The sequence below is a fragment of the Pholis gunnellus genome (genome assembly GCF_910591455.1).
Source record: "Pholis gunnellus genome assembly, chromosome: 1".
NCBI classification, from domain to species: domain Eukaryota; kingdom Metazoa; phylum Chordata; class Actinopteri; order Perciformes; family Pholidae; genus Pholis; species Pholis gunnellus.
In genome coordinates, this window is record NC_136528.1 from 27121281 (window position 1) to 27145606 (window position 24326).

The 24326-nt window shown below is 41.2% G+C and overlaps 1 protein-coding gene across 2 annotated transcripts in view; it reads left to right on the forward strand.

The window, feature by feature from the left end:
- Positions 1-23208, forward strand: part of pde8a (phosphodiesterase 8A) — a 27545-nt gene extending 4337 nt beyond the window's left edge. Inside the window, exons 2-22 of one of the 2 annotated variants that reach the window (XM_079158111.1) lie at positions 1551-1607; positions 4984-5174; positions 6348-6404; positions 6603-6657; positions 6991-7079; positions 7304-7382; positions 7791-7931; positions 8615-8703; positions 8839-8890; positions 8986-9028; positions 10453-10530; positions 10708-10778; positions 12235-12399; positions 15128-15176; positions 15285-15420; positions 15519-15717; positions 17308-17525; positions 18414-18546; positions 19495-19659; positions 19800-19929; positions 20359-23208. In XM_079158111.1, coding sequence (XP_079014237.1) covers positions 1551-1607; positions 4984-5174; positions 6348-6404; positions 6603-6657; positions 6991-7079; positions 7304-7382; positions 7791-7931; positions 8615-8703; positions 8839-8890; positions 8986-9028; positions 10453-10530; positions 10708-10778; positions 12235-12399; positions 15128-15176; positions 15285-15420; positions 15519-15717; positions 17308-17525; positions 18414-18546; positions 19495-19659; positions 19800-19929; positions 20359-20465 — 2304 coding nt within the window. In that variant the 3' untranslated portion in view covers positions 20466-23208. Of the gene's footprint in view, positions 1-1550; positions 1608-4983; positions 5175-6347; positions 6405-6602; positions 6658-6990; positions 7080-7303; positions 7383-7790; positions 7932-8614; positions 8704-8838; positions 8891-8985; positions 9029-10452; positions 10531-10707; positions 10779-12234; positions 12400-15127; positions 15177-15284; positions 15421-15518; positions 15718-17307; positions 17526-18413; positions 18547-18641; positions 18988-19494; positions 19660-19799; positions 19930-20358 lie in introns of those variants that run through there. The other variant, XM_079158112.1, reaches the window with a different exon arrangement.
- Positions 23209-24326: the final 1118 nt, after the last annotated feature.

Below are 24326 nucleotides of genomic sequence, written 5' to 3' on the forward strand. Positions count from 1 at the left end.
TGTGTGTGTGTGTGTGTGTGTGTGTGTGTGTGTGTGTGTGTGTGTGTGTGTGTGTGTGTGTGTGTGTGGCAGGCAGGCTATTCTAGTTACACAACCTCAGCTGCAGTTGCATTGGTTGTGTCAGTGTCAGTTACAGAGGGAAGTCTCCCTGCGCGGGGACAGACCGCTGCTGTAGCTGGGCCTCAGCTCGCTGGAGGCTCTGTGGCTTTACTCCATACGTCAAGACCCCGACCTCAAAACTAGCTCCCCAACAAACGGCCGTGCAGCGGAAAAGTCGACTTCGACGTGTGGTGTATGTTTTGCGCGGCCACTATCTGTGACATTTACCCAGCAGCAGTCCACTAAAGAGTTTTGTCTCACTTCCACTGGAAAATGAATGAATGGATGGATGGTTTGAATCTCGAAACAAAATGAATAAAGCTAACTGAGTTATTTGTTCTGACACAAGTGGTCCGAGTCATTGAAATCACATCTGACAACAGGAAAACTGGGTCTTGCTTGCTCAAACCCTATCGGAAAAGCATGTGACATTTCCATAAATTAGTCCGTATTATATAGCCAGACACACACACACACACACACACACACACACACACACACACACACACACACACACACACACACACACACACACACACACACACACACACACACACACACACACACACACACACACACACACTCATGCAGTCTCTCAAGTGCACATGAGCCTACCATGTGACCAGTTCCTCGTGTCTGTGAAAGATCAGATGATCACAGAGCATCAGCTTGTAGCCATCCTGATGCCACACTACTTGTTTGCGGACGGCTGCAACAAACGGCCTAGTGTCGTGATGACGTCAGTTTGGATACAACGGAGGGCTAATCAGCTTTTTTTTGTTTCCCCCCCCCCCCCCCCCCCCTTTGTTGTTTCAATGGAGCTTTCAAAACGGCTTACAATTCAGCATGAAGTGATTTACTGCTGCTCGGCACGCTCTAAAATTCCTCTCTGTATTCCTCCTCACATGTGTAGATTGTTTACGGAGAAGAGGAATTCTAGAGGGATGGCGGTCCGCGAGGGGCTTGGTTGCTATGGTTACTAACCCCTGAGCTGGGTTCCATTTAGCAGGAAGGAAGCTAAATTATTTGCAGACAGAAAAGAGTGAACTCATGTAGGTTAAAAGTAATGAGTTGAAAACCTCTTTTTTTTTTTTATTACAACTCTACTGAACATTTGAATCAGAAATGACATCGCATTTGTTTTTGCTGATTCAGTCAGTGGTGGTATTCAGAAGTTTTCAGATCCTCTTACTTAAAGTTCCCATAAAATCAAAATCAATCTTTAAGTTGTGTTATCACTTATTGCACTGGTCGTCACCTATACGCCAGTATCTTGCCCAACAATGAGCATTATTACTATTACACACACGGCAGTGGAGTCTGAGGGAACCTCAATGATGATGACGTAAAGCCAATGTCAACAAAAACACAAATATGAAATAACTGAGACAATATCACATTTCTGAAATGATTATTTTTCTAATCCTTGTATTCTTCTTGTTGTCTTTCAGACCACATTAACAGAGGTGCAATTTGGACCAATGAAGTTATTTAAAGACCCACTTCAGGTATCGTAAAACAATGCCAAACATCTGAATGATTGATGCTTGTGTGTGTGTGTGTGAATGCATTAAGGCTTTCCACAGAATAACAGAAGTGCTCCAGTGAAATGTTTATGCTCGTATCATTTAGGGGCTTTTAGCCGAGCTGTGGAGCTAAACTTGGTGTGACTTGGTGTCAATATTCTCCGTTTCTCCAGTAATAGCATTTCAAAACGTCACCTACTTGTGTTTGCAGTTCGAACTAATCTTGAATTTCTCAAAGATACCACACCTCGCTAAGAGATTAAAGGGGAAAAAAAGTACCCATGCAAACATCCGTTTGACTCCGTTTGACAGTTTGAAAACTGTTAATGGACGTATTGTGTGCGATGCAGTCTTGGGTTGTCCAGGCAACAAGGCCAAACATTTATGACCAAGAACATACCATAATGAACAATGCACGTTATGGAAGAACGGCACAGAGGATCCATGGACCATGTTTCGTCACTGCAAAGAGGACATTCTCTGACGTTGAATGGTTCATTATACAGTCTGGTTCTGTTCTTGTTCCTTTGGCATGCGTTGCTGCTTGTTGAGTGAAGAGCTGGAGTCTTCGGAAAGTACGCTTTTTAGGAAGAATAAAATGTATTTTAAGAATGTACAAAATTTACTTTTGGTTTCGTCAGCTATTTTGATAATTGATTAAGTGTTTCATACATTTTTCAAGCTACAATGCCAAACCTTTGTTGGCCCCCAGCTGTCCAAATGTGAAGATTTGCTGCTCTTCTTTGTCCGATATTGTAGTGAATTGAACACTTTGGGTTTTGGACTGTTTATGAAACAAAGCAAGACGTGACTGTGGGCTTTGAGAAATTCTGATGGGCATTTTATCACAATTACGTTTTACATTTCACAGACAAAATCACATCATTTATTGAAACACTTGTTAGCTGCAGTCCTAGTGCATACCTGCTTCATTTAAAATGCAAATAACTATTTCAAAAAACAACAACTCTAACGTTAGTGTAACAATGATGATATGAAGTTGGGGAGAGTCAAAGGAAAAGCAATACATTAGACGTCCTGTAATTTAACGCCACAGACTCCTCTTTATTGTCTGATGCGCTCCAGTGTGACAACGGTAGGAAAGCGAGGTAGAGAGATATCCTCTTCCTGTTTTTGTCACTCACAGCTGATCCTGTCATGCCCTCCTCCTCTCCACTCCTCCTCTTTTCTCGCGGATCACAGGATCTGGCCCGGGCCCTCACTGTTTTCAACAATGATGTTCTCGAGACAGAGCGATCAGACCCTGCCAAAATGCTCGCAACCCCCTTTCGAGCAACTTGTTTTTTTTCCCTCTTTCTGTCTTTGTCTCTCTGCTGCTTTCTCCGCCTTTTTCATCTGTTTCTTTGGCCCATGAACAGCGCGTCCTCACCTAAAAAACAAACAAGCATTTGTGTTTGAATGTACTTTTAAGATTGTTGGTGTGTTATTACTGAGCGAGGCCTCTGAGCACAGGGACCTGAAGAGACCTTATCTCAGCCTGTATATCAGCCTTTCCTCCACCTCTGCGGGAATGTTGACTTTTCTACCAACATCCCAATGTGGAATTCTGATCTAATTCCCTGTGCGTACCGAACATAGCTGCAGGACTCAGTGGTGATGTATTTATGACCCGGACACTTATTGCCGCTGGTAGGGAAAATGTTCATATGCAGAATATGGTTTGCATTAGCAACACCCCGCACAGGCGTAAGGGCTCTGTGCTTCAGGCCTGAAGCTGCATACGGAAATAAAGCCACACCGATCATCGGATCGGATCAGAAGGACAACTGTCCAAACAACCAATCCTCTATCCCCTCATTGTGTGGAGGACAGGGGCTCCAGTTTTTTTACCAACAAAGTCAAGGCTTTGTGTCCTAACTCAATTTTACAGGTGGGATACAAACTCAAGTCTGCAGAACAAACTTTCCCTTCTTTACGTTCGTCCTGCTCCCTGCCAACAGTTGGAGATGACGTCTGTTTGAGCGAGTGACTCATGAATCTACTCTTAGTGCAGCACTGCTCTTGGAGGCGGGCCTAAATCCCTGGTCCAGTATTTACGCAAGTAAGGGGTTATATGAAAGTATGCTGCCAGAGAGAGAGCGCGCGCTCTCAATGGCTGGTTTGACGGTAGCAGCAGCAGCACTTTCTGCCACAGCCTTGGCAGACCGGTGGGAGGGGCCGCAGCCAGTCAAGGCCACCTCGGCTAATTGTGTCATAGATCACGGCAGCGGACAATAAAATCTGTGACGCACTCGAGTACGAGCTGAGCCTGATCAATCAGGGCCTGTCCGCTGCAGGCCTGAGGTCACAGTCAAGCCCACGCCGGAGGCTGATTACGACGACAGGCGCAAATGAGCATGAATACACCAAGGATGACTTCAGAGCTGTTGATACACTGAGGCATCAAAACCACATTCTCTTGTCTCTTGTTTCTTACTCAACTGATTCTGTAACGCAGGGTGGAGGCTGTTCTTCTGGGATTAGTTACGTCAGTTGTTCGTATCAGATATTGGCTACATATCAATTAGCCCTGTAGCTCTCAAATGTTTTATCATAGATAATATTTCCATCTCATTTTAAATTCTGTAGCTTCTGTGTAATAAAAAACAAACAAAGAGACTATGTGCTGTAAATATAGCATTTCTACATCAGGTGTAAGTTAGATGTTAACAATTGACAATATATTTTTTAATGATCTAATTGCTTAAGTTCTTTATTAAACAAAAATATTTAAAATCGGTTGGTTCTTTTTATTATTATTTCTCAGTTTCTATTTCTTTGCCAGTTTTCTTTGTTTTTGTACCAGTGCAAAGTGACTTATATTTGAAAATATCGCTACACTTGAGTATTGCGAGATTATGTTTTGTGATACTGTATCGATACTCAGAAATACTATTGATTTTTAATTTATACTTTACATGCAAAGATTCTTGTGGCATATTTTGTGACATCTTATAGACTAAATGATTGTTGATCGTCAGAGCATGGATACAATGATTTGATATAAAATGAAACTAATTGTTAGTTGCAGCTTTTAGTCTACGTTTTCAAGACATGCTGAGACCCCTCAGTCTTTGCTGACTTTTTAAGTCTCCTGCCATTAGGACAGCCTCGACCACTTTGTAATGCTAACAAATTCACTGCATCTTTTAAAGCACTTTTTTTCCGTCAGTGTTTTTATCCACTTTTCAATTACGCATTAATCTCTTTGAATATGTACTCTCTTTACAAAGCACCCTTTAACTGTATTATGTAAGTTCTATGCTTTTGGTGGTAGTAGGAGGACATTGCAAGAGGTCACTTAAAAATACAGATTCCTCAGTTGGATATATGTGCTGAGTCATCTCTCTTTTTGCAGGTACTTTTAGTTTTTGCCAAAGAGGACAGTCAGAGTAATGGCTTCTGCTGGGCATGTGAGAAGGCCAACTTCAGGTGCAGCATGGCACGAACACCCGAGTCGGCTCTTGAATGCTTCTTGGAGAAGCATCATGACCTCGTCATCATTGACCACAGACATTCCAGACACTTTGATGCGGAAGCACTATGCCGGTAGGCCACACCCGTACTCTTCATCCAAGTATATGTAACTACTTTATGTTGTATTTCTACAATGATGCTATGCAGCAGTTCCCAGCTAGTTCTTTTTATCTGGCGTTCCCCCCCCACAGCCCTGTCAGATGAACTCTGTTTAACCTAGTTACACACTTCATGTTCTAATGTGGACATTTGAACTGAATTAAGATGGTTGCTACTTTAGACTATTGATTTATATACAAGTGGATGTTGTTAAATAATGCTTTCATACTATCAAACTGCCAGAAATGTATAGTCAAGCATTCATACTACCACTGGAGAGGTTGCAACCATTTATTCACTACTTTTAGCTCACGGTTTTATCCATTTAGCTCATGATTTCAACCATTTATCCAACTTTTAGCAAACTTTTTTTAACCATTGTTCCTATTTAGGCTCGTCTGCTCTCTTTGTAACTACAGTAGCTTCCACACACTCTCAATCCCGTCATCCCGTCAGGTGTAACCGCTGACTCAATATGTGGATTAAAAGAAACAAAGAATATATTTTTTAAATTAGTTGAGCTTCTTCACAGTCGTTCTTCGTGCCCCTGGTAGAGAATCACGGTGGACACAGTTGGCTTAACTTCTGTTAGTAACTGTCATCCAAGGCCAATGACGTAATCCAGACCAGACGATCTTGATCGGACGGACTCGTGTGTTACAGTGAACTCGGTAACACGTGTGGACTCTGCCAGGGGTAAATGGCCAGCTCACTTTGGGCTCACTAGCTTCCATTGCATGCTACCGTCATGTCGATGAGAAATGAGCGGTGCCTGCCCATACCACCCTCTATCTTTAGCCTCTGCCCAAACCAAAAACACATTTGCAAACATTCATTTGCCCTGCCCAGCGTGTATGTTAACCCCATTCATTTTGGCCAATCCATATGTTCAGTGTACACGCACAGGCTCCGATGGGGAACTAAAGGGCCTTTATGACCGCTGGCTGGGGGAAACCACAGGCGGATGAGTGGCCCTGTACACTGCATTCTTTCAGAGGCCTAGGCCTGCTCGCAGAGCTCCACCACTGGGCTCTGCCTGCCAGGGAGAATCGGAGCGTGAAAAACTGAAAAATACATTGATTTGATGCCATGGGCTTTTCCAACAGCCTGCTCACTGGCTAAAAGGCTCCCTCTGTTTACATCCAGGTCAATTAGAGCGGTCAACTCTTCAGAAAACACTGTGATCGTCGCCGTTGTGAAAAGGTACGTACAACTCGCTGACCTTCCCCTCCCCCTCCCTTTTCGGCCCTTTCTTGTCCTTCTCCCTCTCTGTGTTTATAAGTACCTAGTGATTGGGAGTATTGTCAGAATGAAATAGTCTCACTCAGCTGATGTGTTTTAGGCCGTATGAAGTGTTTGTCATAGCGATGTTTGGGTGATAATGTGTGTTCTCCTTTTAAGGCCAGACAGAGAGGAAGCCTCTGTGATGCCCCTGATCAATGCCGGCTTTAATAGGGTGAGCGACACTTGAAGTGAACGTGTATGTGCGTGTGTGTGTGTGTGTGTGCATATATGTGTAAGCCTTCTGCTGCCTGTGTTTGTATTATTCTTTCGACATACTTTTTTTTTTTAAATATCCCTACTGTCAACACTCGCTATAAGGCAGGAATAAAGATTGTAAATCCCCTCTGTTTGCTCAGGAGACATGTGCATAGAGTTCCTTGTAACTGAATCATTGTTACCCATGGCATCAGCAGCACTAAAACGAATCCTGTAATGGATACATTGACATGAATATTACTTCATTTCATCTGTCTTTGACTGATTCGCGTTGCCCTCTGACCCTCAGAGATATGTGGAGAATGCCAATATGATGGCCTGCTATAATGAGCTGCTACAGTTGGAGCATGGAGAGGTGCGGGCGCAGTTCAAACTCAGGTGAGTTGTGTCAGTGTTGTCCTGATATTTTAGATCAGTTGCATACAGTACTAACTTTATTCAAAGCTGCACTTGGAGCAAATCTGCTTTTAACGATTTAACTTTATCATCCCAATTTAAACTCTTTCTTTACAAAGTATAAATGTATATAAATAGAAGCACTCTGCTTCTGCTTGTTGCACGTGTTAACAACAATTCTTCTACTGTTGTCTCTTCACCACAAGGGCTGGAAATGCTATTTTCACAGCTCTAGAACAAAGCCAAGAGGCCATCGAGATCACTTCTGAAGATCAAGTAATTCAGGTGGGTTTCGAATAAACTTTAATACTTCTAGTTGCTTTATTGTGAAACCTTCACTGTGTCCTCACTCTTCTCCTCTTTCGTTCTTTCTCTCCCTCCTTCTCTGCTGTTTTAAAAGCCTGTTCATGTCTTGTGATCCAAGTTCTTAGTAGTGATGAGGTCTCTGTCCGTCTGAATGGCTCCTTTTGTTAGCATCAAAGCAGTGCAGCCTGCCGTTGTGTTATTAATTTCACATAAAATATGCTTCTGAGCTCAATGAAATGAGCAACGAATGTGTCAGCCTCTCTGAATTGTTTTGGTCGGCAAGGTTAATGGAATGCCATCATCGTAACTGTGTCCGAACTCATTGTGGATTTTATAAACCGTCATCTCAGATCAAGCCTGAACACTGTTGTGTTCTCTCCTTCGCAGTATGTGAACCCTGCCTATGAGTCTATTATGGGCTACCAACGAGGCGAGCTAATAGGGAAGGAAATAATAGAAGTGCCTACAAGTGAGAAGAATAAGCCTGATCTCCTTGAAACAATAAATTCCTGCATACGGAAAGGAAAGGTAAAATGCATTCATTAAATCAACTACACTATACATTTCAGCACATACACAATTTTCAGTGTGGTTTAGTTCATCAAGAACTCATCAGAAATATAAATGATCAGCTTCCCTTGATTGTTGATACTCTCACATGCATAGTTTTGACGTGAAGGCTATCGCTTCACAATCGAATCACTCTGCAGATATCTGCCCCTGCCTTTGTGCCTGTGCTTGCATGCGTGCGCGTGCATCCATGTGCGCTGTAAGTCTGCCCCACTGGCCATCCTGCAGCTCTGTTTCATGTGCATAAGAACAGCGGTTGATGTCCGTGCTGTAATCTTACTACACAGAGAGCGAAGGTCAGTCTCAGACAGGCCGACAGCGGGACGAGTCTTTTCAAGCTGCCACAGCAGCCTGTAGGTGGGGGGGGGGACATAAAACAAGCGCGCCGGACTCCAGTAGCGCTCACCCTACCCATTGAAGCACCTTGCTGCTCTCTGAAATACTTTGACCTACCCCACTTCAGCACTTAATCTACACCTTGAACACTGCCATGCTACACCCAGTCCACACCCACGTTTAGGACATATTTTCAAATGATTATACTTATCGTATGTTCTTAGTTGTTACGATGATTGGTTCTGTACATTTCGTGCCAGCATGTTTAATTTCCTCTCTCTCGGTTCTGCCCTGTTATGTTCCAGGAGTGGCAGGGGATTTATTATGCCAAAAAGAAGAATGGAGACAGCATTCAGCAAAATGTGAAGATCACACCTGTAATTGGACAGGGAGGGTGAGTGACAGGATGTTGAGGCCTGGCTCATTCATGTAAATTACCTTTCCAGTAACTGAATAACTATACTGGATGATTATGATTGTATCCCATTGGTTTTTCCTGGTGTACTAATTAGCTTTTTTTCATTCACAGAAAAATCAGACACTATGTGTCTATCAACTGGCCTTTAAATGATAATAATAAGGTGAGACATGTTTCCACTATTGCCAATTTAAAAATGAATGAAAGGAGCTTTCTGGCCGGCATGCATCAATGTGCTTCTCTATTCTGTCCATGCAGAGTGATAAATCCACTGAACGTGTGCAGGCAGAGTCTCAAACAGGTAAGATCCCTCCTGAAAATGCCCGCTGTAGGTGCCAGACTGCTCAGTCTTAACTCTGCCCTGTATTGTGGTATCAACCATAAAGCCAATTCACAGCTGCAACTGATTTCAAAATGCAGCAGCTACACTCCTGACAGTTCATTAGAAGGTTGACTATGCTTCTAATGTTAAGGTACAACCCTACCAAAGCGTTTAGTCAGCATAGTCATTTGCCATTTTGAAAAATGGTTTAAAAGCGTTCTTTTGTGGTTCTTTGGTCTTTCAAAGTGACAGGTGTTTTTCATTTCTTTTGTTTCTTGATTTACTTCTTTGAGTCTTAAGTGTGTTTTATCACATTTAGTGCATTTAGAAATTGCAAAGAAAAGTGTAATTTCCATTTTTTTGTCATTTGAATATTATATGTCCGCCTACTCGGACGAAGAAACAAAGAAACATTTCCTGCCGACTTCTGTCTTTCTATTACTTTATACTTTGTCCCCACAAAAACAAAACTAAACTCACAAGCTGTCTGCCCGCTTAGCAGAGGCTGAGTGGCGGAGAGGTACAGCGATGTGTGTACTGATAGTTCCGTTAACTTTAAGCTGTTAGCTAAACGCACAGTCCAAAACAATAATAGTGAGCAAACTGTTTTTACCCCACTGTGTCTCTGGATGCAGTGCATCGGCTGGAGTTCAGCGGCCCCTACCAGCCGGGGCCGGATTGGAGTAGTCAGTGAGGAGTCAGCAGGCAGTCAAACGCTGTATAAAACAGGCAGTAAAAGGTGCTTTGACAAAGAGTGAGTCACTGCAACCACAAGAGGTTCTTGAGCATGCAGCCATAACTGGGCACCCAAAATATTCTTCAGTTTGCTGCAGCAGAATGGGAGATTAGTCATGGACAGACAGAGAGGTGCATAGTAACTCACTCACCCATGCATGATTCTCCTGGCAGGGATAATAACACCAGCCTTTTCCCTTAAATACATAGAACAAATCTGACAATAGAAATAAAATAGATATATTACCTACTATGTTGTATCTATGGATTCGACCTGTGAGGTTGACTTGACAATCCCGATTTTCTGGAGTATTTCCTGTAGCTTTGCAATGGAGAATGTTTATAATAACCAAAAATTATTACATTTCACTCTGTTGGGTAAATCATAAATCTCACGTTTGCACCTTTTGTTCCCAGCTTTGACCAATTATTACACTTTCACTGGATTAAAACCTCAAAATTAAACTTGTGAATAACTACAGAATCAGTCGTGTTAATAAATTGAGATATCCTGATCAAAAACAGACTGATTACTTCTGCTTGGACTGATTAAGACATCGCCTCCACTTGCCAAGGATATTGTGATGGGGAGCCAAAGTTTGATTTGTCACTAAACTTACGCCTTGTTTGTGTTTGAGTGTCAATGTAAGGTGTTATATTTTCCCCAGACATCCAATCCAGTAAGCACAAAGACCGGAGGAAAGGCTCTTTGGACGTAAGATCCACAACGTCTCGGGGGAGCGATGGTGAGGCATGATGGAAACTCTGGGCGTTACTTGTCAGCTTATGAAACCTTCCCAGTTGTCTTTTTGCATCAAGTGTTGATTGGATAGACATGCAAATTCACTCGAAAACTACAGCTTAAATTGTTGTTGTATTACAATATGGGTCTTATTTATTTATTTTCTTCTCCATCCTGCCAGGGAGCTCACAGCGAAGGCACTCCTCAATGGCCCGAATCCACTCCATGACAATAGAAGCTCCCATCACCAAGGTGCGTGAGTTCCCATCATCCCTCCCTGCCTCCATCACATGATTAGCATTTTGTACTGAAGTTTTTGTATCTCATGACTGAACACTTGGGTTATAATACTGCCACTAACACCATGAGCACTTCTTGTACAGCTACTAGCATCGAAGGCTAGAGGCCACGCATACCAGGTCGAGTGCAGATGGGCTGACAAAAGGCCACATTTTATGCATAAGACAGAAATTCATGTTAGACCAGGATGGCCTGCTGTTTTAGTGGTTTATGTAGTCTGCAGCCTGGATAGTCAGAAACAGAGAAAGTCCCAAGGGATGGGTCATATGACACACATTTTACTGTGTAGTCAGTCCCTGTAGGCATCATCCTCTCCAGAAAAAAGCACTGATAGAACAATCTCTGTATTGTAGAAATAAGTTTAGCTCCAGAGCGTGTTGAAGAAAAAAGCTGTTACAAAAAAATACATTTCAGATCCTCATTTAAGTGCTCTTGTCATCTGAAGACATTTGTGTATGTGGTTAGACATCTATATGGTTCTAATTTAAATTCCCCTTTTTTTTTTAAGAAAACAATTTTGTTTGGATGGAAAGAATTTTATAGATTATTTCTGTCATCTTAAACACATCGCGTGTGTGTGTGTGTGTGTGTGTGTGTGTGTGTGTGTGTGTGTGTGTGTGTGTGTGTGTGTGTGTGTGTGTGTGTGTGTGTGTGTGTGTGTGTGTGTGTGTGTGTGTGTGTGTGTGTGTGTGTGTGTGTGGGGAGGACAGATTTGCAGATTATTTATTTATTTATTACTATATTCATCCGGGACACTAGACGTGGTTACAGCGCAAACCCAGTAAACCACATTTGCATAAGGATTAAGGCATTTGTCTACACTTGTTTTTTGCTACCTATATTTGCATACATCAGTCTGTTTGTATTATTTTTTCTACACAATAGACACGGCTGTGCTGAAAATGGAAGTCCTTTTTTTCTTTTCCCACTTTAAAAACAAGCATGTGTTCACTCTTGTTGCAGTCTGGGTCATATTGTATTTTTTAAAGTGTGCATTAACAAAAAATGTTCCATATCAGAGCAAGTGACGGCGATCACTTTTTCAGGAGATTCATTTTGTGTGTGTGTGTGTGTGTGTCTGTTTAAACTTGTGTTCTTGCACATGCTTACAGACCTCACCATAGGTGCCCATCGTTTCTTTCACACTACTGGGCTTTTTTTTTCTTTATCACTTCAGAAATATTTTAGAAATAAGATTTTATTATTTTATTAATGTTATACTCAGATGTTCCTTACTACTCAGATGTTACTCAGATGTTATGTTATCAGAACCTGCTTAACCTGTTTCACTCTGGTCCAGTAAATGTATTGTATTACATACTATATGTTTTATATTTGCTTTTTTGTAGTTGGTTTTTAAAAGAAAAGTGCTTTACCAAAATGTACCATAATATATTTCATCATCCAGGTAATCAACATCATCAATGCAGCGCAGGAAAGCAGTCCTATGCCCGTGGCAGAGGCCTTGGATCGGGTACTGGAGATCCTGAGGACAACTGAGCTCTACTCCCCACAGCTGGGCACCAAGGATGAAGACCCCCATACGAATGACCTCGTAGGGGGGCTTATGACGGTAAGCAGAAGGCCTTGTAGAGCACGGGGGTCCTTCGAGAAGTACGAAACACCCAAACAGCTTCCTTCCGCTACGAATGAATCGACTCCCATATGATAACACACGTCAGAGCGTTTGCAGAATTCCACAGTGATAACACGCATGTCTACATGAGTGTTCATTCACCATGAAAGCCCATGATAATGTGTTAGAATAGATGAAAGAAACCGAGAGTCAGGAGTGTCCACGGACTTTTATTTTTGTGCGGATCTCTGTACATATTCGGGGAAGAGAGAGAGAGAGACACAGAGAGAGAGATAAACAGACAGCAATGGTGAAGTACAGAAGTAGAAAGAGTGCCAAGTTGGCAGTCTTGGCAACAACCCCAGAGGAAGTGTTAGATTGTCCTTTGTGCTCCTGTAGGCTGGAGAGGAAAGCCTACCCCGCCCTCTCTTTCTCCCCCTCTCTCTCTCTCACTGCACACATGCACACTCGCATGAACCTCTTCCTCTTGACTCCACAGGCCTGGAAACATCCTGTTCTTTGGATCGGATGAATACGCATGGCTTTACTTATACATGTGCTCTCTGGATACACAGAGGCAGGGAGGCATTACACACAGTCAGAAAAGATTTGTTCTGCATAAGTGATAAAGGTTGATGAAACCAGAAAACCACGAGGCGTGAGTTGAGGTTTAGATCGTCACTTATGTACGATCATATTGGTTTATGAGGTGCCTGGTTGCATATGTGTTTGTTAGGGTGAGGTCTGAACTCAGAGGAGGCAGTGAACATCAAGAGAAGAGCTGTCATCTTTCTGGTGACAAAGTCTTAAAATAACCAGTGTGTACATGAGACAATGCTCAGGTCAAAGATGAGCTAGTCTCCTCTCCATTTTTCACTTGTGAAGTAAACATTTCACTCTGCGGCACACACTCACGCCCAATATATATATATATATATATATATTTATATTGCCCCAGAATGACATGATATAGGCCTATCACCCAGATATAGCTGACAAGTGACACAAATGTTATTTGAGAAAAGTGGAGGCTGTAATGTCTGCCATCTTTTTAACGTTTTTTCTATGATCTTTTCAAATTTAATGACGCACAATAGCCTGAGGGTTTTTTACAACACATAACAATATATTTTAGTTCAGAAGGACTTCATTGTAGCTTCTTTTCACAGTAATTCTTTAGGAGACACATTTAAACAATATTGATGCATTTTATGAACTGTAAAGGATGCAAACTGCTGCAGTGGTTGTTGCTAACATAAAAAACAAGAGCCTACAGTAATGCTAGCTCTGTGAGCTGAATGCTACTGTTAACATGCTCACTGCAGTGACAAGTTAACATACTGATGTTTAGCAAGTACATACTTTAGATTTTCCTCGGTTCACCATCTTACCTTAGCGTGTTTGCATGTTAACATGTGCCAGTTAGCACTAAACACAAAGTACAGCTGAGGCTGATGGCAATGTTGTTAGTTTTGCAGCTATTTGGTCATAAACCAAAGTATATATTTTACTTAACAATGGAACTAGAGGAAGAGGGTTAAGGGTTCAACAAAATTTCAGTTTACTCCGCGAGGAACATGAATGTCTGGACCAGATTTCTTGCCATGTTGAGATATTTACCTCAAAACCACAAATGTCAACCTCTTGGTAGCGCTAGAGGAAAAGGCAGGTGATCTCCATTGTCATTCGGATCCATCCTCAGGGAACAATGAATATTGATTGGTCAACCGACCGTTATTAGCCACGCCGCTAGTGTGGCTAGAAACAATTTTCACATAGTTTATTATCCACAAATCACAGTCCTAGAAGACCCGGATCATTATACTTCAAACCACTGAGAAGTCTTTGATTATTTGGGTGATGAAGTGTTACCCCACTGATGAGCCCCATTTTGCTTTCACAGCATGCAGCACTGCCCGCAGGAAGACAAATGTCATAATTGAATAATTTACTGTAAATTATCTAACACGTGTACATGAATTATCACTGCGTCATTTTTGACACAACTATTACAGTTCATAAATATGGTAATACTTTTCTAAACTGCATATTGGCTTCATTAATAAGCTCAGCTTGGCTGCCTCATCCCTCCGCTCCCTCAGTGAGCGGAGGGGGGGGGGGGGGGGGGGGCGGACGGACGATATGAGGTGTCAGCAGAACATAGCTTCCAAAATATTGTGTCAAATATTGAAGAGCCGTGTCTTTGTTGGCTCTTATTGTTGTACTGTTGTAATCTGTTACGCTCTTGACTTGCTTTTCCTTCTACAACTTCGTCAAAATGCAGCAACGAGACATTCAGTCACATTGACATATGATTAACAAGATAACATTTGTTCTGTTTGCTGGTAAAATCATTGAGCTATTTAGGACCTAGTTATGGATCAAAGATTTTAGTTGGATATAAACCTTGATACTCTGAGGGGTTACAAAAGTTTAACGTTTTCTATTCTAATCTATTTTTCAAAGAGGAATTCTACCTGACTTGTGGCTTTATCCGGGTGTCATTCGTCTTGTTTCGTGGGTCAATGAAATATCAGTGATGGTTGATGATTTGCAAGTCCCAGTAACATGACTGGTCTCAACTAGCTTTCTCTACTCTAAAGTCCAAGCTGGTGTTTGTGCTCCTAGCAGCTTAATTTAGCACACATGACTTTTGTATCAGATCTGATTTCAGTGCAAATGTCTCATGGCATCCAAACAATTTCACTGTCTTTCTTCTTCACAGGATGGTTTACGCAGATTGTCAGGAAATGAATACATCTTGTCCACAAAACGTAAGTTTACGTAAAGCATAAAGGGAGGACGACACAAAGTGCTGTGCCACGTTTTAGCAGCTCTCTTTATCTGAATGCCTCCTCTCTTGTGTCTTCCTTTACTCACAGAGGCCCACCATATGCCAAGTCACCTGACAACTCCTCTGACTTTAAATGACATCCCCCCTCGAATTGCCCAGACCATGGAGAATGAGGACTCATGGGATTTTGACATCGTCAACTTGGAGGCTGCAACCATGAAGCGGTGAGGCAACAACACAGTTTAAGGGCTATCAGAGGAAAAGTGTCAAATGATTTAGGAAGAGAGTTTTTGTTAAACTACCATGCTGAATCCTCCTGCAGGCCTTTGACTTACTTGGGCATGAAGATCTTCTCCCGATTTGGCGTCTGCGAGTTCCTAAACTGCCCTGAGGCCACTTTGCGCTCCTGGCTACAATTGATTGAAGCTAACTACCACTCCAGTAACTCCTACCACAACTCTTCTCATGCAGCTGATGTCCTACATGCAACGGCATACTTTCTCTGCAAGGAGAGGGTCAAGGTAAATTAACAAGTAGTAGGAATTAAGAATACCACTTTAAAAATACATGCCAAACTTGCAAAACATATCACAATGCTTTCAGAATGTTGCTGCTGGTCCATAGCTATCCAACAAAAATGACAGACTTGATTCCAGCTTTTGAAATGTGTGCTTTTATTGCCTTTCTTTGTCTTCTTCTTTTGTTTGTTTGTTTTTAATTAGTGGACAAAACAAGCACATAAAATATGTGACCTTGGGTTACCATGTTGTTGTGATTTCCCTTTTTCTATTTTCAGTTAATTAATTAATTGAGAAAATTATTAACAAATGAATTGCTCATGAATAAAATTGTTCATTGCAGCACCTTATTATTACCCATTATTAGCTTTTATCAGGGAGGCATTTATTTAATGAAATATATAAATAAGGTGTCAGTGTTTGGTAAGTAAATGCTAAACTTCTTTACAGTTCTTTTGGTTTTTACCTTTCAATATGTTGAAGCCACTCTGCCCATTGAGTGCTGTTCACAACTGTTATGTCAAAGTCAATGCTAAATACAAAAAAACGTATGCCCCGTATATACTTGTTCTTTATATGTTTGACTTGAGAGAAAAACAAGGTGTCAGAACTTGTAGTTCATGGGTAGATGTGAAGCTACATGGCTGTTCCTGGAAGTCTTGTTTAGCATTAGTGTGTGTTAGAGCCTGCCATCCTTTTGTTCACCGCTGCTTTGGTTGTGGGCCCAAACAACTGCAGGATCTAGATGTTAGGATTTTCTACTATCAAGCGCAACTCTCGGCTCAGTCTTGAGGGTCAGATGTCCCGTCTGAGCCGGCGTTATCCAAGAGAGTCTTGGTTTTGGCCAAGTGTGTCAGTGGCTCAGTAACTAGTTTAGGTCGTGCATTGGCTAAGCTGATTACCAAACTGTCTATTTCTGATCTCAGTGAAGGGATCTTTCATTGGCTTAGCCGGTGAACTGTGAAGTTACATCACCCAAGGTTAATGAATTCCTGGAGATCTACAGACATGATAGTAGGTCTGTTATGTTGCATATTCATTTAGAAATGACATTACATTTTCTATACTTGTACTGTTCAATCCATTTTATTAACTATTTCTGTTAATATTGAAGTCAATATTTTGGAAGGGAAGCTTCAAAATTAGGGTCAAAATTTTATTAAAAAAGCTGCAATTTGTACACACATTTAACTAAATGATTCTCTGTATTTGCTTGATCTAGCACTTCATTGTAACTGCATAATGCTGTATGTAAATACAGTATATTGACAATAGAAATGTGCACTTTTTACATGTGTTTGGTAGCTCGGGATCATGTAGATTCATTTAAATGAAGGTGAACATTAACTGTTATTATCCTAATTATAAGTCGCAACTGCTTTTCACAATGTAGAGCTGCTTCCTAGTTCAACCTGCAGGCTAAACTGGAAGCACGTCACAACTGTGTTGATCGCGGGATGTGACAATGTAGTAGAAGGTTATGCTGTGCCAGCTTTTAACCTATAGTTGTTCATTCAGAACTATAAACCAAGGTGGTAATATACCAGACTTTTCCTTTTAATGCCCAACAATATGTCCAATCTGCCCCAACAGCAAAGTTTGGATCCAATCGACGAGGTGGCTGCCCTGATTGCTGCCACTGTGCACGACGTGGACCACCCGGGACGCACCAACAGCTTCCTGTGCAACGCAGGAAGCGAGCTGGCCATCCTCTACAATGACACTGCTGTGCTGGAGAGCCATCACGCAGCGCTGGCCTTCCAGATCACTACCAGAGATGATAAGTGCAACATCTTCAAGAACATTGAAAGGTAGGGGATTCACTACACAAGGAATAGGTCACCCCCAAAGAATTAGAGTTGTCATTATCTACTTATGCCCTGGCTGTTCACAGGATCATCAAACGCAAAATTAAACGTAGTCATTCTCCTGAGCTATTGAAGTTACGTGGATGTAGAAGTATGTCGCTGCTAGTTCTGATAAACCCATCAATACAAAGACCTCAAGTAATCCAACTGTCAATCAAATAAGTGCATAGTGCGCTCAAAAGACCAATGTTTACTGTAACTCAGCGTCCCACAAAAGATGTAAACTAACAGTTTCTACTGACATGTGGTTGAGAAGATGATTACTATATTTCTATTTTGGGCTGAACTATTTCTTAAACTTATTCCAAACTAGATGAATTTGCTGACTTTTGTGTTTAGGCGTATGACATTTTTTTTGCAAATTCGGCTGCTGTAGAAAGAACATTTGTGCATATCAATATATAAGGTAGAGAAAATGAATATTGTACGTCCTGAAATTCTTATAGAAATAGTTTGTGATACAGACGTCACCTGAGGTATCACAAGGGGATAAGTTAAGTCTGCATATGTGAAGATGAAAGCAGTGCAGTGTGTGTTGACAGCGGCGGGGTATTAATGTGATTTGAGTCCCAAAGCAGAATAGCTCACATGTGCTGCTCCCCTTGGAGGGGGAAGGTGAACAAAGCATCCATTCATCGCCACTGTCACTGCAGTCAGAAGGGGAAAACTGTTCACACGGGTTTCCATGCTATTTACCACACTGTCATCTCACCCGCTCTGATTTCTCTTTTCCTCCTCTCCCTCTCTCTCTCTCTCTCTCTCTCTCTCTCTTTTTTTTCTTTCTCTCTTTTTTCTCTCTCTCTCTCTCTTTCATTCTCTCTCTCTCTCTAGGAATGAATATCGAACACTTCGACAGGCCATCATTGATATGGTGCTCGCAACCGAGATGACCAAACACTTCGAACACGTCAACAAATTTGTCAACAGCATCAACAAGCCACTGGCTGCTCTGGAGGAGAACGGGGTGAGATTAGATTTACTGCAACACTCTTAAATGTTTTTAGATTTCATAGCTGTGTAAACAATAATAGTTCTAATTTTGTCATTTTCTTTTTATAGATAAATGTTGTGTGTCAGAGCAGGAAGGATACACGGGAGTATTCAGACACTAGATGAACACAATTATTGTAATCTCATTCTGTGGCAGCACAGTGCAACAGTATGCAAGCAACAATAGATTACGAGCTTGAGAGATGGTGATACTGGTTCAGGGGACCTGTGGCCTGTTGTTGCCTGGGCACTGATATCTTTGTGGGGAGAGAATTTTGCAACTTGGTATCATCTTTCTCGTCTGTGTGTGGAATGCTCAACACAGACATTTAAAAGTTGTCTTGCCCTTTAAAGGCAGGAATGAGCCAAATAAATGATTTGATGCCAATCTTTTTTTATACTGAACAAAGCCACTTTCAGAACATGTAAGTGTTTGATGTAAATTGTGATGGAGTTTAAGTTTAGTTGATAAAAAAAAAAGGTCTTTGTTACATACACATTTTCATTAAGTTAACCTCGAGACTCAGATAAAACAGAGACCTCTCTCATCTCGGCTTAAATGGACCGTCTGTACTTGTGCTTAACATAATTGTCAGTGAATTAAATCTTACATCCTGAAACATACAGAGGACTGCAAATCATGTGACTGCAGGAACCATGCTCTACTCTTTTACATGCAAGTGTTGGGGGAGCCCATAATGAACACGCGCTGAATACAGACTCTCCATAAAGAAATCAGCTGTCAGTGCCATATTTCAACTTCCCAGTTTGGTTCATGTACAGACACAGTCAGTTATTTTTAAAGTTGTGCAGCTGCTGTGTGTGCTATAAGGGGCTGTCTATTGCCACTAATAAGAAGAACTTTAGTTGTCACTGTGCTAATAGTCTGCATCTGTGTTTTTTGTCTTGATTTGTTTTTTAGGGAAACAATGATGAGGAATCTGTAAAAAGCGTTTTGACATCCCCTGAGAATCGCATCCTCGTCAAGCGGATGCTGATTAAGTGTGCAGACATCTCCAATCCATGCAGACCTCAAGAGCTCTGTATAGAATGGGCTGGACGCATCTCAGAGGAGTATTTTGCACAGGTAATCAGAGGGGAAAAAATAACACAGTGCTCATGGTTGGGGAGATGGATCCAGCAAGCAGCAGCCGCACTGTTTTTTGTTGTTGTAATTTGTGCATTCATTGTGCGTGATGATCACTTGTGCTGTCGTCTCTGGTGCAGACGGACGAGGAGAAGAGACAAGGTCTACCGGTGGTTATGCCTGTGTTTGACAGAAACACGTGTAGCATCCCAAAGTCCCAGATTTCCTTCATAGACTACTTCATTACGGACATGTTTGATGCATGGGATGGTAAGACTGCACAGCATGATGCGACACACTAGAGATGCTTACACTGTTATAAATCTGCGTGATTAGTCGTATAATCTTAGTGACAAGTCGAAACAAGTAGCATAGACAAACGTACAAATAACACACACCATGGACAGTTATAATGTTAAGAAAAGGAATGACAAACGTTCTTATAGTGAGTATGTTTAATATAGCTGTCAAATTAGCAACTGAATTAAAATATTATCTTTAAAAAAAAAAAAAAAAACGTTTAAACCTACACCAATTTCATACCGGACCAGTATCGATACAGATACTGACCGTATATCCTGAGTTGAGTTATAACGGATAAAAAGTCGGATTGGTGCATTCATAAGTCATTCGTATGAACTAATGGTGACGAAACTAACAGTCAAATCTGATATTGAACTTCTTTTGTTGTCTCTCCAGCTTTCGCAGACCTCCCCAATCTTATGCAGCACTTGGACAACAACTTCAAGTACTGGAAAGGCCTGGATGAGAGGAAGCTGCACAGCCTGCGACCGCCTCCAGAGTAGGCCGCTGCAGTGTTCAGCCCTGGGACTCTGCAGTCCGGGGCAGCCCTCCTCTCTCCTGCTGGGGCGTCTCTCTCCCTGCCAGCCCAGCCAGCCAAAAGGCCTCCTCGCCTTCAGTCTCCTGCTTCTGTAGCACGCTGAACGTCCACATATCCGTCCACACAGAAACCACAGAGGGACTTCCTGACAGGCCGTTTGCAGCAGTGACACTGCTGGCTTTACAACCCTGTCAGATGAAAACTGTGACAAACAGACGCAGACACACAGCATCCTTATGAACTTCTCGTGCCTCTCGGCCATTCGCAGTGTAGCTGGTCAAGTGACATGACTGAGAGAGGGTCCTTACAGGCCTCCTGGCAACGCACCCGTCCTCTAATTACCACATGGGCACTTCTTTCTGCCTGTGAAGTTGCTGTTTTGAGTAAAAACTGCTTGTTTACTGAAGGTGCGAGCAACACTGGAGGAGTGGGTGGAAGTGTGACCTGGATATTAAGGTGTCCAATCCACGTCAAGCCATATAGTCACCTTTGACCTCCATCCCTGTGCTCGCAACAAGGCAGGACTGCTCCTGGAGGCCACATCATGGAATAACACTCCACTGCTCTTCTTTTTCTTTTTTTGCCATCATTTTCATGTGTCCTTCAGAAACACATCCAAGTTGATGCGACGCTGTCATAACAGACATGTGGGAGGGGATGCTTTCTTTATGGGTCAGGGAGTGGGTCTTTACTTTAGGCCACTGCTGAGAAGAAAACCTCAACATCATCATCATCATAGGTAACTAATTACAGATGACTTGGTTTGTTAATTTTTCTTAGATGTTCCATATTTTCTATGTTAAGATTCACAAAAAAATTAGTTGATAAATAAATAAGAACAAATTGAATTTCAGAAAGAGAGAGAAAAGCCAAAGCTGATGAAGACAAGTACTACTATAGCTCTAAAAAAAAAATACAATTATTATTCATATGAAGCATTACCATAATAAACATTTTTATTTTCTTATCAAAAGTACAGTACCAGTTTGAATGAACACTTTTGTATTGCACTGTAAACAATATTACAAATGTCTACGTCTCAGTGATTTGTCCAGGGATGGGATGTTGCATTGTAGAATAAGCTGTTATTGTTGATCATCAGGAGTGTGTGTGTGTGTGTGTGTGTGTGTGTGTGTGTGTGTGTGTGTGTGTGTGTGTGTGTGTGTGTGTGTGTGTGTGTGTGTGTGTGTGTGTGTGTGTGTGTGTGTGTGTGTGTGTGTGTGTGTGTGTGTGTGTGTGTGTGTGTGTGCGTGTGTGCGTGTGTGCGTGTGGGTGTGTTTGGGTCGTAGGTGTGGGCGCGTGGGTGTATTCATTGTTGCAACAGTCCCTTACTCTTGGTTTAATGCTGTAAACCGCTTGACATTTGACAAATATGTGAAAACATTTTGGACTTGAACATTTTTTCTCCCAGAAATTTTTGTATCTGGTTTATCCTACTGAAAAGACTGCCTTATTTTATACAATATTTATACAGTACATCCCACTGTGCAACTGCAACGGACATCTGAAGTTTTTATTATGACATAGTCAGAAGGTTATGTTCAAGTAAATCTCAATATTTTTATAGACAATGAATTTTACACTGGATTTGCAGCAAACGAGAACAACCATTATAGCTATCTGAATACCTGTGAATTGGATGGTCACACTCAGCATGTATACAGAGAACTAAATGGTTAAGAAGGATGTGGATCGCAGAGTTGTCTATCACTGTCTTGAAGCAGTCTCCTAGAGGCCAGCTTGCATTGAGTTTTTGATCAAACACCATTCTATTTTGGCCACTTGTCCAACATCCTTATGCACAGACCCAGGGAACAGCTTTATGTTCAAGGCTGGTTTCAGATTAGGATACTAATATATGTTAAAGATTGTTGCTTATTAAGAATATTTCCTCTTTAAACAGTATATAAATGCCATAACAGCTAAGCAAATGATGGTTAATGAGATGTTTTGACCACGGTTATCTTTGTTTCTCTCGTATGAAAGAACTGTACACTCAATCAGGGGATTGTTTGTTCCTTCTGATTCACATCTTGGTCTGAAGGCATGGGAAAAAAAATAGAAACTATTCAACGAAAAATAAAATAATGTCAATTATAAGTTTGCAGTTTATTTCCTGCAATGATTCAACCTGTGTCCTCCTTACTTATGTCATCTTTCTCTAGTGTGTTTTCTCTCATTCTTTATTAGCCTGTGACAATATGCCTTAGAAATGTATTCGATATTTGCACTGAGTCTAGCTATCTAACTACCTCTTTAGGTTTCTTGTTTTACCAGTTTTTAGAGCAATAAGAAAGGACCAAGTTTGAGTTTTTTGAATAGAAGCAAAAGATATATCTCAAACTACATGGTGGCTGGTTCAGACACTTACTGTACCTCCTGTAAAATGGACAATGGAGAACAAAACTCTCCTTTTACTGAGATGGCACATTGAACAAATCTGCTTTTCTTCTTCCAGACTGTCTAATGTTAACATTAGAATACCCAATCTTAACAGGTGTAGGAACAGGTAGTATAAACAGCCTTATTTATCTCTTTGGGGGTCACTCATTATTTATCATTTAAACATTTTTTTTAAAGACCACATAACTGAATGCTTAGTGTATTGAACTGAGCAAGTGTGTGTTTGATTGCCTATGAATTCAACTGTTCATTTGTAACTGTTTGGTTTCTTTCAAAAGTAAAATATTCTCGCTTTACGTTTGAGGTTAGGGAATGATTGTAGTTTGGTTTGAAAATACTATTTGATTAAGATAAGGGAATGATTGTGGTCGTGGTTAGAAGAACACTATGTTGGCTGGTATAAGGAAATGGGAAATAAACAATGGTCTCCCATGTCTAAATCACTTTGTGGACCCATCTATCTACCGCAAACTTATTTTTCATGGTTTTGCAATACTAAAAACAACGTCATTCAACTTCAAAATTCGTCTCTGGCAAACAAGACTCGGTAATTCCCACTGCTGCTATAATTCCTTCAGCAGTCAGATAAATGTAGGTTATTTTAAGCATTTGAACAAACGACTGCCTTCTTTTTACAAATGTATAGTCAGATTTGTAAATAATATGTGTTTGCTCATTGATTATGCACACTCTATGACATACTATCTGCGTGAACAATTTGTTTGATTGACATGGAGCACTTAATAATGTCTCTGAACTCAGACTGGCTTTCCATTCAACAAAATTGCCCCACATTCAGTCCTGACAAACAGAACGCGATGAAACACCTCTGATGTAGGTAACATTGCCTAAATATTGAGATGAGCGATTACAAACTTTACACAAGTGACGCTACAGTTTGTAGTATGGTGGTGTAATGTTGTACTTATAATGCTGGATTTTCTATTTCCAGACACAATACATTGGTACCTTTGGCTGCCTGGACATGGGTCCTATTTTTAATACTTCATAATTTCAGACAGTGTAAGCCTTGATAATTTGAATGCCTTGAAAAAAAATCAGGGACAACAATTGAAAAAAATCCTGAAAGTTGTTGTACTATCCATGACAAAGTTTGATATTATGTATTATTATAATATTGCCAATGAACCAAATCAAACCAAGTAATAAAGGGGAACTCTGAACTGCGGATCTGCTGGAGCCTACGGGAGTTTGTACGTGTAATGTGTAATGTGACTGTAGCTTTAATGGAGGCCCTGATGCTCTTCATGGCCCCACTAGTAGCGTAATCCCGCCATGATCTCATCAAAATGGTTGGATTTTTCTATGCGTAATCATACATTTTAAAATCAATTGTATGAAAATCCGGAGCCAATCTCAAACTTTATTTTCTGACGACGTTAATCAATCATCGTACTCCAAC